Below are 16660 nucleotides of genomic sequence, written 5' to 3'. Positions count from 1 at the left end.
ATTTTGAAAAAAGATACTAGAAGCATCCCTCGAGGCGGCCGCCCCAATAAATTGACATGCGCCGAGATGGCCAGACACCATATTAGGTTGGCCGATGAAGATGTTCCTACTCACTCTGTCCAGAAGTACATGTAGTGCTTTCTCCGACTCTAGATTCTTATGACAGATTTAATTAAAATATAGGCTGAAATATATAATTAAAATATAGGTTGAAATATATCTACATGTACTGTATTAAATTTGCAACATGTAGAAGTATTCAGAACCGAATATGTTTTCTTTCGAAAATCTTTTGAACTAACATGGGAAATAGTAGTACGTCAGGTGGCCACAGTTGAATCGAAAAAAAGTAAACACGCACGCTTGCACCCTACTCTCCCCCCCGGCTGGCTTCAGATTCAGATCCATGTCCATGCCACTTCTGTGAGCACCTCCACCTCCATCTCCATCCTCCCATTCACTCCTCCGCGAGATCACGACTCGCGGCGGGAGCCCTCGCGCCACCGCACTCCGCCGTCCTTCTCCCTGCCTCGCCGTTTACCCCGCGCGCGCGTCGGTCCACCGCAGTAGCGGCCATGGCGCAGCCGCTCGTCGTCAAGAAGGACGACGACATGGACGAGGAAGGTACGCACGCTCTAGCCTCTAGCGGACGGAACTCTCTCCTCTCTATCTTCGCCTGCTTCTGCTTCTCTATCTCCGCGTGCCCGGATCTGCCGCCGCCGAACCCTAGATCTGGCCTGAAGATCGCTGCTCCCAGTGTAATGTGCTGGGATTGAACGCTTGTTTGCTTTGCCGCAGAGTACTACTCGCCATTCCTCGGCATCGAGAAGGGCGCTGTGCTGCAGGAGGCCCGCGTCTTCAACGACCCCCAGCTCGACGCCCGCCGATGCTGCCAGGTGCTTGCCTAATTCCTTGTCGCTGGATCTCACGTCTTAACCTCACCCCCCTTCCACTTTCACTTAATCGCATGCTTACTGATGCAATTCTGTCTGTCTATTGCTATAGGTGATCACCAAGCTTCTGTACCTGCTCAACCAGGGTGACACCTTCACCAAGGTACGACTGTCATTCTGTTGTGCTAGTTCCACAACACATGCTCTTGAATAGGTACCTCAATGTGGATAGTTTTGTAGGTTGAGGCAACAGAGGTCTTCTTCGCAACCACCAAGTTGTTTCAGTCCAAGGATGCAGGGCTTAGAAGGATGGTGTACCTAATGATCAAGGAACTCTCGCCGTCAGCGGACGAGGTATGTCAGTAGTGGCTCCAAATATACAGTTATCTGCATTTTCTGGGCTCTCATCGTGATTGCATTTGCATTTCCTTGGGTTTAGGTTATTATCGTCACAAGTTCCCTGATGAAAGACATGAATAGCAAGACGGATATGTATCGTGCCAATGCTATAAGAGTTCTTTGCCGCATCATCGATTCTACTCTTCTCACCCAAATCGAGAGGTATTTGAAGCAAGCTATCGTTGACAAGAACCCAGTTGTTGCCAGTGCCGCTCTTGTTAGTGGTATCTACCTGCTTCAGGTGCGTGCTACCATTTAATCTCTGCATTTATGCAATTGAAGCCTACTGCCAGCTATGGATTCTCACCAATGTTTGTTCATATATTCTTTAAATCCCAACAGACAAGTCCGGAAGTTGTCAAAAGATGGAGCAATGAGGTTCAGGAGGCTGTGCAGTCGAGAGCTGCTCTTGTTCAGTTTCATGCCCTTGCTCTTCTTCACCAAGTGAGTTCCACAGTTTGTGCTTCTTTCAACTAGTAGTGGCGTTACATGCTTCCCAAATGAATTAAGCTACTTGCATACACATTCACCTGTTTGAAACAAGGTATACTATTCCTGCCTACTCCCTTGAGAACATGCTATGCAGGTAGCACAATCTTTGAAACATGATATAATAGGTGAAAAACATGCTATGCTAAGTATCCTCCCAAAGAAAAGCTATATCTATGTACGCTCTTGAAAACATGATATACTGCTGCCGGTTCTCCTATTCAATGTCATTCGACATTTTGTTTGATTTCTGCCTTCTGGGCTTTCTGAACTTACTACATTTCATTCTAAATTGCAGATTAGACAAAATGACCGGTTGGCTGTCAGCAAGCTTGTCAGTAGTCTAACTAGGGGTTCAGTTCGCTCACCTCTGGCTCAGTGCCTACTTATTCGGTACACTAGCCAGGTACTTATTTCTGATTCTTGCATTCTGCAGAATTGTAAATTGATAGATATCTGAAATATGAGTGTTATCAACAGGTTATTAGAGAGTCGGGCATGAATACGCAAGGAGGAGATCGCCCTTTCTTTGATTTCCTCGAGTCCTGTCTGCGTAACAAAGCTGAAATGGTCATACTTGAGGCTGCACGAGCAATAACTGATTTAAATGGTGTCACCAGCCGTGAGCTTACACCTGCTATCACTGTTCTGCAATTGTTCTTAAGTTCATCCAAACCTGTGCTTCGATTTGCTGCTGTTCGCACACTTAATAAGGTCAGTTTGTTCATGCTAGTTTGATATATTGTCCAGTTGTTCACTGAGCATTTAGTTCCCTACCAATCACAATGGTCTACCATACGAAAACACACATCATTCTTAATGCCCATGTAGGGAAAAATCATGCCAGCAGCTTGATTTTGACAAGTTCTAAACTTTTGCCCTTAGTGCCATATTTTTTACCTTTCCGATATTAATGCCATTGATAGTGCAGGCAAAGTTAAATGTGGGAAAGCTCAAGTTATTACAATACTGTTTTTTATGTAGGCTGGCACCAGAATTTTGTTTTATTTATGGGTCTGCATTCTTGTTACTACCTTGCTATCTTTCCTTGCTGATCCCTATTAATGATCCAGTGTTCATTTGATACTTCATAGGTTGCTTCAACTCATCCATTGGCCGTTACAAACTGTAACATAGATATGGAGAGTTTAATATCTGATCAGAACAGGAGTATTGCAACACTGGCGATCACCACACTGCTCAAGACGGGCAATGAATCAAGCGTTGACCGTTTAATGAAACAGATGACAAACTTTATGTCAGATATAGCTGATGAATTCAAGATTGTTGTTGTAGAAGCAATAAGATCCCTGTGCTTGAAGTTCCCGCTGAAATATCGCTCACTGTATGTACCACATGTTCCTAATGTTTCTGAAGAAGAATTAGAACTAATTCGTCACCAGTGCTTTAACATCTGTACATGTTGGCAGGATGAACTTTTTGAGCAATATCCTACGTGAAGAGGGCGGTTTTGACTACAAGAAAGCTATAGTTGATTCAATTATCATACTCATTAGAGATATTCCTGATGCTAAAGAAAGCGGGTTATTTCACTTATGTGAATTTATAGAAGACTGTGAGTTCACATATCTGTCCACTCAGGTGAGTGCCAATACGTCCTTTCTTCGCGTGTAATGTGTAAACTAACTGCAAAGATATTGTAACTCTAGCATGTCCTAATTTTGTTGTTGTTTAATTCTGTACCTTCTGCAATCTAGATACTGAGATTTCCTTCTTGAGAAGTAAAAAATACAAGCCACCTACCTGAAAACTATAAGTAGCATGACAATTTTGCTTAGTTTACTACATTGCTCAGAATCAACTATCATCATAGGCAACAGAAAATAATTTTAAATGCTTTTAAGGCTCAGTTTGTGGTTGCCAAGCTGCCTATGCTGAACTTATTTTGTAATCTGCTGTGAAAAATAGCCATTGAGGTAAGAAACAGTTGGTTAAACAGACAGTAAAATATGCAATAACTGGTTGGAATTTCGATAAGTTAGAATAATCCACCACAACAAAGAATATGCGTTAAGTAAATTCCTCTTTATGTAGAAGCAGTTTGCATCATACCCCAAAATGACATGATAATTTACTAAATTCTAATGGAATTGATGTTTTGTTTTTGTCTTGCAACAGATCCTTCACTTTTTGGGAAATGAAGGCCCAAAGACATCAGATCCTAGTAAATACATACGGTACATATACAATAGGGTGATACTTGAAAATGCTACTGTTCGAGCTAGTGCTGTGAGTACATTGGCAAAGTTTGGTGCTTTGGTTGACGCCCTCAAGGTACTTCAACAGATATATACTTTGTTATACTCCCTACGTCCCATATTATAAGATGTTATTACAACCAAGAGACGAAGGTAATAACACCTTATAACATGAGACGGAGGGAGTACTTCAATGCAATGTTTGCCTTTTTCTCTTTTTAGCTTGTAAGTTGTGTTACACTAACATTCTTAATTGCAGCCTCGCATATTTGTTCTTTTGAGGCGTTGCCTTTTTGATGGTGATGATGAGGTCAGTGAGAATTTTCACTCAAGAGGATAAATTATGTCCTTTTCTGTATATTTTAGTGGTCCTTTTCACTTTGGATTGTTTTTGTTTTGTTTCCTCCCGTGCATTGGCAGCTTCATCTGCCTGAATACTAGATTGTGAAATAAACTGAGTATTTTATTCAAATAAAAGGACTAATCGAACTATGCATTCCTGTCAATAGCCCTGTTCTTCTCTGACATCTGCTATACTCCTTTTCTCCCTTTTTTAGGTGCGTGACAGAGCAACACTTTACATCAAATTGCTTGATGGGGAAGCTACTGTTGGTGAGACAGAGAAGGATGTGACTGATTTTCTCTTTGGTTCGCTTGACGTTCCACTAGTTAACTTGGAGGCCAGCCTGCGGAATTATGTAAGCATGCCAGCTTTATTACAATTTTAACCATCGATTTGATCCTTATTTATTGTAATATATTGGCAGGAACCATCAGAGGTACCTTTTGATATTTCATCTGTACCCAAGGAAACAAAATCACAACCCCTTGCTGAGAAAAAGGCCGCGGGCAAGAAATCAACAGGTCCAGCATCTGCTGTCAATGGCCCTGTTCCTACCATTGATGCATCCTATGAGAAGCTTCTTTCATCCATACCTGAGTTTGCTAGTTTTGGAAAACTCTTTAAGGTCGGTATGGTTTTTTCCTTTCCACGAAAGACAAGCAGATGCACTGAGGGTTCTAGTACATGTTTGATATTAATTGTAATATTCTTTCTTCCAGTCATCAGCACCTGTTGAATTGACTGAAGCTGAGACTGAATATTCAGTCAATGTCGTGAAGCACATCTATGATGGGCATGTTGTGCTCCAATACAATTGTACAAACACAATACCTGAACAGCTGCTTGAAGAGGTAAGTAACTTCTTCCATACCTAGTTTCCTATAAATGCAGTATGCAAATACTACCTCCATACCGGATTAATGGGCAATTACGCATTTCGAGAAACAAGTTTAACTATGAATTTAGTCAACAAAATATGAGATATATGCCACAAAAATTATACCGTTGGATTCGTATTCAAAAAATGTTTTAAATAATATAATTTCTGTGATATATATCTTATATTTTATTGATCAAATTAGTAGTCAAACTTATTTCTCGAAGTGCGTAATTGCCCATTAATCCGGTATGGAGGCAGTATGTATTTTCTTGTGCTTGCATCTTTCTAACTCTTGTACTTCAGGTCGTGGTCTTTGTTGATGCTTCGGAGGCAGATGAATTTTCAGAAGTTGCATCGAAACCTTTAAGATCCTTACCCTATGACTCCCCCGGGCAGACCTTTGTGGCCTTTGAAAAGCCAGAAGGTGTCCTGGCCACCGGGAAGTTCTCAAATATATTGAAATTCATTGTTAAAGAGGTATTTGCTTGTACTACTCTCTCCCTGTTATTGAATATTATCTTAATTAAGCACCCTTCATTTAATATTTCATGTCAAGATTAGTGTTCTTGGTCAAATAAAACATGCTTCTCTCATAATTTATCTGTAGAAATCAGTGCTTTATAATTTATGCTGTTTCACTTTTGATTTAGTTGGTACACTAGCATTTGCTTTCAGAAACAATATCCCACCCATATGTTCCCTCATTTAGGGGTCGACTTTATTAGCATACTGTGCACTCTTTGGGTCCTTTAGTTTGCCCTTTAGATTTCCTTTTTTGGTTCTGTTCTTATATTTGCCCTTTTATCGGACATAAGATTTTATTTTTTAACCTACAAGTATGTTAAAATGTATTTAACATATCTTCTAAACAATAAGTGCTTGAGTTCTGTCAGCATTTCTGTCTGTAGATCATACATATTCTCCTATTCTTTTAGGATAAGATCAAATTGTCAGTTTGGTACTTTGGTGTGCTTGTACATATTAGACACGACCAATTTCTTATTGTCAGTTCTCCTATTCCTTTGGAATGTTCTTATTGTGTTAATCATACGTTATAACAAATTTCCAATTCAATGCGCCACGTTGAACAATGCTTTTACACCATTTGTGCTACATTTCAGGTTGATTCGTCGACAGGTGAAGCTGAGGATGATGGTGTTGAGGATGAGTATCAGCTAGAAGATTTTGAAATTATTTCTGCTGATTACATGTTGAAGGTGGGGGTTTCGAACTTCCGAAATGCCTGGGAAAGCATGGATGCGGAAACTGAGCGGATTGATGAGTATGGTCTGGGTGTTAGGGAGAGCTTGGCCGAGGCTGTAAGTGCTGTTATAAGCATCCTCGGCATGCAACCTTGTGAGGTATTTTCTCTTTGAAATTACTTCCATGAAAAAAACACTTTAGTCTTGGTGTACCAGTTTTTGATATTTTAGTTGAGTAGTTTCTCAGCTTCTGTTTTTTGGCTTCTATTTGAAGTGCTAATGGTACTCTTGATTGCTGTTTTGTCTTTTGGCTTGTAGGGTACTGATATTGTCCAAAACAATTCGAGATCGCACACTTGCCTGCTATCAGGTGTGTTTATTGGTAATGTGAAAGTCTTGGTGAGGCTTTCATTTGGAATTAGTGGGCCAAAAGAAGTAGCCATGAAGCTAGCAGTCAGATCAGATGATCCGGAGGTCAGTGACAGGATCCATGAAATTGTTGCAAATGGCTAAAAATACAAGCGAGAGTTTTCCGGTTGACCTTTTTGTTGTTTTGCCTTTCGATCTGCTGAAAGCAAGGGAATTCGTTAATTATAGTATATGATCATATGTAAGTTTGTCTTCTCGTTGGATACCACTGTTGTTGCAGCACCATTCTTGTTCAACACAGTAAAACAATTTTTGATTGATGTGGAACCACAGTATTTTCTTATATATATACCGGTATCCTGGACTTGAGGAGTGCATGCAATAATATTGTAACGAGTGTCTAGTGCAATTTAAAATTCTCAGTGGCAACAGAAGAGACATTTTGCTGTGTAGTTTCTGTACAGATATTAAACAGGGTATATCTTTTTTCGAATTACCAAAAGAAATTCAAAAGAAGATATTCCCGAGTCCACTTTTATCGAGACAGTTGAATCCCCAATCCTGTCATTAGTTGTACAGTCGTGTGTATAAATTGACTGGCTATATTTTCTGATGCATTTGGGTATAGCTCTACAGGGAAAGAATTCCCTTGTGATGGCCCGATAAGCTCGTGGTTTCCTTCGTGGGAACCGCACTATGCGTCTCCCTCGCAAAGCGTCTTTTCTGCTTCCACCGTGCCGCCTAGAACCTCCCACAGCGTCTTCTTTGTTTCTACCGTGCCGCCTAGAACCTCCACTCTCCGTGGATCCTAAGAGCATTCCAGCCGTTCGACCCTCTGGACGAAAATTAGGATTTAACAAACGCTGGATTGGATGTAAAAAGGGCGTGGGGGCAACATTTTTCCAGTCGCACCCCCGGCTTTCGCCATCAGCGGCGATAGATTCAAAATATTGTCTTCCCGCTACCCAAAAAAATCGCTAATATCCGGCGATCGGATCAGCCACATTTCGGCGATCGAAACTAGACGACTACAGTCTCATCGGCGGTCCCGTCCTGAGCAACGGAGTCTGGCGCGGCATCGGGCGTTGCATCGGCGTCTGGCGTGGCATCGTCAGGCGAAGCATCAGCGTCTGCAGTTGTCTAAGCAACGGGAGTAGACGTCGAAGCGGAGGACGAAGGAGCCGACGATGACCGTTAGCTATGGGCGTCGTACCAAGTCCAGCTGCCTGCAGAATCCCAGGCAGACATTCAAAAGGGATTAAATGAATCTAACCAAAGGGAAAAAGGGTACATAACTTCGATGTAACATACATGCGGAGGATGTTGCCGACGGTGTGGTCCTCACGTTCAATAGTGAATGATGCAGCAATCATAATCTTCTTATCCTTCTCAAATGACACCCTGCACTAGTAATAATCAGCACTACAGCCATTACCTACATATAATAGACCAGCAAGCAGAGACACATGCCTTAATCAAATCACATAAATAAACAATTGGTTAAAAAACAAACAAATTAGCACCAGGCGCAGCATCAGAGTTCCATAGATAGCTTCATGCCAAAAGATTCACATAAACAGCCATTAACAGAAAGTAACATAATGTAAATGTATTGAATTACTCCATATATCACCACGACTCCACGGCTTCTTCTTTGGAAAAAAATAGAACATAAAGGTCAACTGAAACATCTTATGGATAAATCTTGGGCAAGTGAACGGTAGTGTAGACTCACTTCTTTGTGCCTTCGGGCACGACAAAGCGCTCGTAGCGGTCCGGAGCATTCATCTCTGATCAACTCTTGGCCCCTTCCTCGCAGGCTACTGCAAAAGCATGGTTCATCTCCATCTCCACTAATATAATAATATAAAAAGGGAGAGAGGGGCAGATCCAAAACATCTCAGCCATTGAACTAGATCATTTCACGGTCAAGATTGGTCCAATGTTGAACGCTCAACGCGTTGAGCGCTTAACACATCGAGTCAGGAAACTTAACCCCGCCCAGATCGATTGGTAATCCCAGATCCACTCTCAGAGGCAAATCCCCAACCACCCACCAGCACGAACTCCTCCATTGAGCCCATGCACACCCTCCCCAACCTCCGCAGGAATACCTCGGATGCGCCCGGTGCGCTCCAACCGCCCACCACCACCGCCTCCTTGCACAACCTGATGATCTTCCATCGCTCGCCTCCGCCGACGTCATACGAGACGCAGGCGTTGCTGGCCCACGCGTTCCCACGGCGAGGCCACCGCCGGTTGCCCCTCTCGACCCGCGGCCGCGGTGGTCAAACCACCCACCCTCCTCCACGTCTACTGCAGCTGATGCCATTGCCCTTCTCCTCGATCCGGCGCCGATGAGGAACCCAACGGGGTACACCGGGATGTGGCGCCGCCAACCGGTCGAGTTTCTCACGTCCCCTCCATCATAATACTCACTTCGTCCTCTTTGTCGTAGTGCCTCGATCTTGGTTCAACAACCTGTTACCCATTGGTCCATGTTACCACAAATCGGATATGTGAAGATATTATTTACAGTTTCTCCCATTGCTAGGAAATAATCTAACTGTTCTAATGCATATTTGACAGTAATATATTAACACATGAAGGTATTCAAATGATCTGATCTTGAAGCTCTGTTTTCTTTCTTGCTTGGCAATCGATTATGCATTACATGACAAATCTAGCATCGGTTAATTTCTTGCATTGATTTATCCTGACATGTTCATAATGTTTGACCAGATTTGTTGCATGCAGCAAGGTCATATGGTCGGGCAAGACCCCAAGACCACGAGAGTGATGTGTAGATTAGTGAATTTCGTGGACTCGCAATTTATATGTACCAGTTCAGAATTCAGATACGTTCGCAGGATGCTTCTTTCTGCTCTCTGAATAATCTTTACTAATAGGCTTTGGTTAGACCTGTAAGTGTTAGTGCATTTGACTTCTTCAATTGTTCTTGCAAAGGTTTTCCATGAGCCAGTTAACTATTACTGCATTTAACATTTTCAATTATTCCAATTTGTTCGTAGTTATTTTTATTTTCTTTTGTTGGAAAATTGCAATGCAAATTAGAATGTTAGTTATTGACAAGTTGCAGTTCTCCACGTTCATATTTAGGGCATATAGTCAGTTCTTGACCCATCTCAATTCCAATATATGTATCTCAATCTTGCAAGCGAGATATGTATCTTTTATTTCAATTAGGACGAAACAAGTTGTTGACGTCAAAAAGGACCAAGCAAATTGTAGACTATGCAGTCGAGCTTGTCATGCTATTGACCATATCACTAATGACTCGGTTGGCTGCAACAATATCAGGTGCCCCAAACAAAGGAATGCTTCATTTAAGGCTTATGCATATAACAGGCATTAGGAGAAATTTCCTCGGTTAATTAATTTGAATCGGATGGAGTAATATTATCTGAATATTGTAAAAGTATAGTATGTAGCATGTTGTTAATTTTATTTCTCATTTTTTTGCTGTCAAGTACCGATGCCTTAGTGCAGATCAAAAGAAGGATCTAAAACGGCTTTTGGCGATGAAATCCCAGTTGAGAAAAGAACACAAATTGAACATGAAATACAAAGTCGTCTTCTTTGATACAATGGTAAAGATGTGTCAATCATTAACTTTTGCATTTTCTTCAAGTATATGCTAAAGATGTGTAAAGGAACTGTTCGTCCTTATTTTGTGCCAATTGCACGCTTATACGAGAGAAGGATACCGGGCGTAGAGAAAGAGAGACCGAGAGTTGGAGTGTGCCACGGTTGGATTTTTTCTTGGTGTCGAGGATGGCGTCGTTGAGGCCATCGACGACATCATGAGAAAATATGTATGGAGAGCAACGCAACCTCCCACATTAACCACAAGAGAGTCTGTATTTGCAAACAACAACTTACCTGAATCCGCCTCGCTTATGGGCTGGTAAGCATCTTTCTTCATACATAACATGAATGCAGTTTCATGTACTATATTCTTGCACAAACTAATGATACCTGGACTGCATTACAACTTAAATGGCCTTATTTATATTTTCATTATAAGTTGATAGCTGGTCTTTGATAGGGAAAATTCTTTAAGTAAATTCTAATCTGATTAGCACTATGTGATAATATTCAGGTCCTTTTTAAATTCATTGAGGAAGAGGGCATCAAATCCAACTGTTCAATCCTTGCATGTTTAAGTGTGTAGATGGAATAAGGAAATGAATCGTCTGTCATCCTCTTCTATTATAGGGCCTGCTTGAGAAGTAGCCGGTTGCTACCAAGTACAGCTTTAACTATTGTCAATCCACCTCTTCCATTTATGCGGTTATCGTTCATGACCGATCTGTCCTTCGGGTAGGAAAGTCCTTTCCTGTGGACCTGTCCGAAGAGATCCTGAAAGATATCCCTTGCATTTCATTTAGTTTTCTTATTTGACAGTAACTAGCTTGAATGCTTGATAGAGATCACATGATTCATCGTGGTTAATCTGCAGTTGAGATGCAGGCTTCTTGGTTAGTTTTATTGGTAAGCAGAGTGAGAGACCCTGTCGGAATGCTACTGTAGAGGGACAATGCAAGACATGTGATGAATATGACTGAAACTTTTGACTTCGTTCTTGATAGATATCTTTTATCTCTAAATAGGAACTCCCCACTACCTGATTTTCCTGGCATGTGGTGAAGCCGCGTCACCCACTTTTCCTTCCAAACTGTGCATCCACAAGCAACGATCGTTGATCAGCCTTGCTTCTCGCTTCTAAACGAAATGGGCTCCATTGCTTAGCCTCCGCTTCGGACTGACATGGGCTCCAAAATGTGCCATGTGACCTACACAAGTGTGTGAATAATGGTAATAATATTGATATTACATGGATGTTTAAGAGTATTAAAAGATTGTTGTCGGGTCGATATGGAAGGATGCTCACATATCTCTTGGATTTTCTAAGATAGGCTTACTGCTGGAGTTCATGTTGTTTCATGTATTTGTCGCCAAAAACATTAATATTATTTAGCTATTAGATTCAAATGATCATGTGCTATTTGCCCATATGGATGCTTGATCGATTTGTATTGAGACACTCTTTAACTCAGCTTAGATGCGATGTGTAGTATCTTATTTCTAAGATACAAATCCAAATGATTTTCAAAGTTATGAATAAATGATTTCTAAATGTTTGGATTCCAGATCGGACTATGCCATCTTTTCTTCTTAATACTTTCTTCATTTTTGGACGAGGATGATTGTAACCCCAAACTATATGTGATGTAGTTTTCCTATCCCGGTGCAATTAGTTATGAGTTTTATTAGCCTTGGATGGAACTAAAATCGGTAGAGTGTATGCACAACTCAATCGTTGAGCATGCATAACTGTTAATTACTTCTAAACACTCCATATTGCGATTGGGATATTATTATCATAATACTACATACATAGTTCGCATACATATAAATTTATATTGGAGTTGGAATGTACTGCAAAACACACGTGCATTGCACGTGCAACATTACTAGTTGAACCAAAAGGTCCATTTCACAGGTCAGTTTTTTCCATCCTGAGTTCATGTTTGAATCCATGTCCTTACAGGTGATTTAGAACACCATCAAACCTTTCAAGCAGACTGAACAAAATCATGCATCCCATATGAATCTCCCTCATATTAACCAAGGGCGGAGAAACCAACAGGCAGATTAACATAGCTCGGCATAAGTATACACAACACAATTACACCTAAATAACCGGGCACCCAGACCAAGACCCAGCACTGATCGAAATCTACAAACTAAAATAACTAGTTGATCGGATATGCCATTGCCCGTGCTAGTGCGGGGACTTAACATGTGCGTAGGGGTTTGGTTGAACCCAAAAGAATTCTGAAAAAAAAAGTTGATATTACTGCTCCACCACGCAGTAAACGAACAGGCAACTAGATGGATGACCATGCTGTATCGAAAAAACTGGATGATTGTTGAAATCGATTAAATGGCTAGGACAGAACTCTGAGGAGGATATAAGCGAGTTAGAGCATCTCCAACAGGCGCGCTGCAAAAAAACGGCCGGTATACCGCGCGCGGGAGGGAATCAGGCGCCTCCAGCAGGCGCGGTGCTGTAAATTTTTTAGAGCGTGCAGCGTTTTGCACAAACCGGAGCGGCATATCTAACGCGTCGGCTACAGCGCGCGGCATCGCTCGTCCAAGCGCGAAAAAACCCCCGCGCTGAAACTTCCTCTTCCGCGTCGCCGCCCGAGCGTCCAATCCGTCGTCTCCGCGCGCCGCCGGCGAAATCCCGACGATGGACGACCCCTCCGGCAACCCACCGACCCCTCCCTACTCTGTCCCACCCTTCGCCGCCGCCACAACTTCCGCCGTGCCGCCGCCAAACCCTAGCGGCGGCGCCGACGGCGGTAATGCAACGACTGCTGCGCGCGCGCTCTTCGTCCCGCCGCGCGGGGCGCTGCACGCAGGCGCAGCCGCCGCGCAGGGCGTCGGCAACGCGCGGCCCGCGCCGAGGAGGGGGAAGGCGCCGTCGACCAAACGGCCGCACATCGGTGTCGCCTCCGTCGCGCCGCCGAAGAAAGTGAAGGCGCCCGCTAGCCGCCGGCCGCAGCCTCCTCCTCCTCCGACGAACCAGCCGGCGCCTCCGTCCGGCAATCGCGCGGGCGCACATACGGTGCATGATGAAATGCCCGAGAGGTAAAAAAACACTACTTTTCATCGAAATTGTAGTTTAGATGCATACCTAGCCGTATAGTAATGAATTTCATTGCAATGTAGAGTCGATGATGCGACATTCATGAAGACAATGAATGTTGGATCCTCGTTCATGCATGATGAAGCCGCCGATGGAGAGGAGGAATATGAGAATGTAGATGAGGAAGGAGAAGGGTTGATTGAACCTCGCCATCCCGGTCGGACCGCCAACTACACCATAGCGGAGGACAAGTTGCTTTGCAAGACGTGGTTGACAATTGGAATGGATCCAACAACCGGTACCGATCAAACAAGAGAAACATATTGGGTGAGGATGACGGAGTACTTCAACACACACAACACAAGTGGGAACGAGCGAACCATGCGCTCACTTCGGTCCCGTTGGTCCGGCATCAACACCGATTGCCAAAAATGGGCGGGCGTGCAAGCCAACATCGATGTTCTCAATCCAAGTGGCACAAATGAGAATGATAGGGTAAGTCATTCTGCTACTATGTTCACCATATGGCTCATATGAGAAGAATACGGTTCTACTTCATCTAGCTCATCTATTTTATTTTCCGCATATGTGTAGAACTCCATGGCTCAAGGATTGTTTAGGGATGTGGGAAAGAAGAACAAGAAAGGCAACAAGATTCTTGGCAAGCCATTCACCTTGCATCATTGCTATGAAGTGCTAGGGAATGAAGAGATGTGGAAGACGCGCGGCAAGTTGGATGCGACAACTATGGCGGCCAATGCTACCGGTGATGCAACAATCATCGATGATGATGATTCAAGTGATGAAGGGAAGAAGAGAAGCTCCACTCCTCACTCCGTCAACAATGGGCGGAGGAATGTGCATGGTAGGAAGACCGCCAAAGATATGAAGGGAAAGAAAGCCGGAGATGATGACATTGCCATTGCTATGGAAAGGATTGCAAATGCAAGGTTGCAAGCAAATGAAGATAGGAAGATGCAACGAAACTTGGAGAAAGAGGCTATGGATGCTATGGAAGCTAGGAGAGCCACTTTGGAGGAGAGGATTGCCGCCAACGAGGAGAGGAAGTTGGCTTTGGAGGAGAAGAGGCAAGCCACCGAGGAGCATGCACGCCTGGCGGAGGAGGAGAGGAAACTTTTCTTGATGGATACTTCCCATATGGATGAGAGGCAAAAGGAGTACATCAACCTTCTTCGCGATGAAGTGTTGGCCAAAAAGAGATTGTTGGTAGCCAACATGAACACTTCCACTACCGCCATGTTTGGAGGAGGCATGTTTGGAGGAGGCATGCCGACGTTTGGAGGAGGCATGGGAGGCATGACCGGCGGAAGCATGCCCGTGCCCACCATGGGAGGCATGGCTGGCATGGGAAGCATGCCCATGCCCACCATGGGAGGCATGGCCGGCATGGGAAGCATGCCCATGGCCGGCATGGGAGGATATGGAGGCATGGCCGGCATGGGAGGACCAAGCTATGGAGGAGTGTTTGGAGGGACCATGGGAGGCTCGGTGAGTGGTGTGTATGGGAGTATGTGAGCACCACCGGGAGGCTTCGTGTCTTCCATGAATGCTACTATTCCTCCTTCAACCCAAGATGACGAGGAACAAGAAGAAGGTGTTGACTTGGAAAATGTGGAAGTGTGATATGCATTTGTGATATGCATTATGTGTTCCACTTTGTCCATTTGAACCATATGTCGTGTGTCATTGTTGAACTACGTCATTTTGTGTGTCGTTCTTGAACTATGTGATGTATGTTGCACTTTGTGTCATTTGTTTCATGAATTATGTGTGATTATTTGATCTTTGTGAATGCAAAATAGTCTAGAAAGTTGTTTTCCGCGCCCGCACGCGCTGTATTTTGCCGCGCCCGACGGAGGACCATTTTTTCTGCCCGCGCACGCGCTACATATTAGCGCGTCCGGCGGAGGAAAAATCGGCACAGCGCGCGCTAGCTGTTTACCGCGCGCAGATTCTAGCGCGCCGCGATATAGCGCGCCTGTTGGAGATGCTCTTAGAGCATCTCCTACTTCCCAAAAAAGCGCCGGCATGCATGCCGTCAACAGGCTATGGGGAGCACCGGCTGCATGCAATTAACCTTTGGGAACCGCGTCTCACACCAATTAGCTCAATAGAGGTGCCGGAATCATGCATGCACATGCAAGTGGAGACATAAAAAGTAGGAGATAGAAAAATATTTAGAGGGCTGGGTTACATGCAAGTGGGGCACATGCAACTTTTCAGCAGAAATTGGACGCCAGCGCTTCCAATCGTCTCCCTTCGCAAAGGGATTGCTACGGACGTGCCGGCGTTTTTTATTGGGGTCTCAGGGCATCTCCAATGGGGCGACACATTTCGGACGCCCAAAAGTGGTCGCGAGCGTCCGTTTGCGTCGCCCCGCGGGCATATTTTGTCCGCTCGTCCGTTTGCGTCTGGGTGTGCGTCCACCGGGGCGACCCATTTTTAGATTTGCAACATATTTAAAAGCAAATATAGTAGTACATTTGATAGCATAGAAACTATACAAAGTAACCTAAAATACTACTTGCTGCCTCACGAGCCAGCCCCGTCGTTACGTCGCTTCCTCGCTTGCTTCTCCGCCGCCTCCCGTGCGGCCGCTATGGCTCGGTGCGCCGCCGCGTCCTCTTCCAAGCACTGCTGCAGCCTCGCGTTGGCAGCGTCGTCCTTGAGCGTCTCGAAGGACTCGCCTATAGCTATCTGCTCCGCCGCCCTCTCCTCCGGGGTAAGCGCATCAGGGTCGTCGGAAGACCATGATATGTCGGAGTAGGAGTCCTCTGCGGCAGCGGCGGCCGCCACCCTGCGCTGTTCCAGCTCGGCGCCAACCGCCGCATGGGCCACCCGCTCCTCCTCTGCTTCTGCTTCAGCCAGGGCCGCGGCATCCCTGACCGGATCGAGGAGGTCGGTTTTGTCGTCGGAGTCGAACTCCTCGTCGGAGCTCGAGGCCGGGGGAGGTGGAGTGGGAGGTGGAGGTGGAGGCGCGGCAGCCTGGCCGCGTCCGGCACTGCTCATGTTGGCTCCGGCGGAGTCTGAGCGGCAGCGGCGCTACAGTGGAGGTTGTGCGGCGGCTAGGGTTTAGTGGGGAGGAGATGAGATGCTCGCGCCCCTGTTTATATAGATCGGAGGCAGGGCGACGGCCGCGGCACGCGTGGCATCGCCATTACTTCGT

At 44.6% G+C, this 16660-nt stretch overlaps 1 protein-coding gene across 1 annotated transcript; it reads left to right on the top strand.

Annotated features, from left to right (window-relative positions):
* The first annotated feature begins 376 nt into the window (after positions 1 to 376).
* On the top strand, positions 377 to 7171 carry LOC124669405 (coatomer subunit gamma-2). The gene is made up of 18 exons (XM_047206022.1): positions 377 to 624; positions 799 to 896; positions 1006 to 1056; positions 1134 to 1247; positions 1333 to 1533; positions 1635 to 1736; positions 2080 to 2187; positions 2262 to 2495; positions 2876 to 3126; positions 3212 to 3383; positions 3921 to 4076; positions 4260 to 4310; positions 4558 to 4698; positions 4768 to 4968; positions 5063 to 5194; positions 5527 to 5700; positions 6345 to 6584; positions 6744 to 7171. Exons 1-18 carry the CDS (start codon positions 576 to 578, stop codon positions 6936 to 6938), a joined length of 2670 nt encoding a protein of 889 aa, XP_047061978.1. The 5' UTR covers positions 377 to 575; the 3' UTR covers positions 6939 to 7171.
* Positions 7172 to 16660: the final 9489 nt, after the last annotated feature.

Source organism: Lolium rigidum, chromosome 7, assembly GCF_022539505.1.
Source record: "Lolium rigidum isolate FL_2022 chromosome 7, APGP_CSIRO_Lrig_0.1, whole genome shotgun sequence".
Lineage (NCBI taxonomy): Eukaryota > Viridiplantae > Streptophyta > Magnoliopsida > Poales > Poaceae > Lolium > Lolium rigidum.
This window is presented reverse-complemented; position numbering and strand designations above follow the sequence as displayed.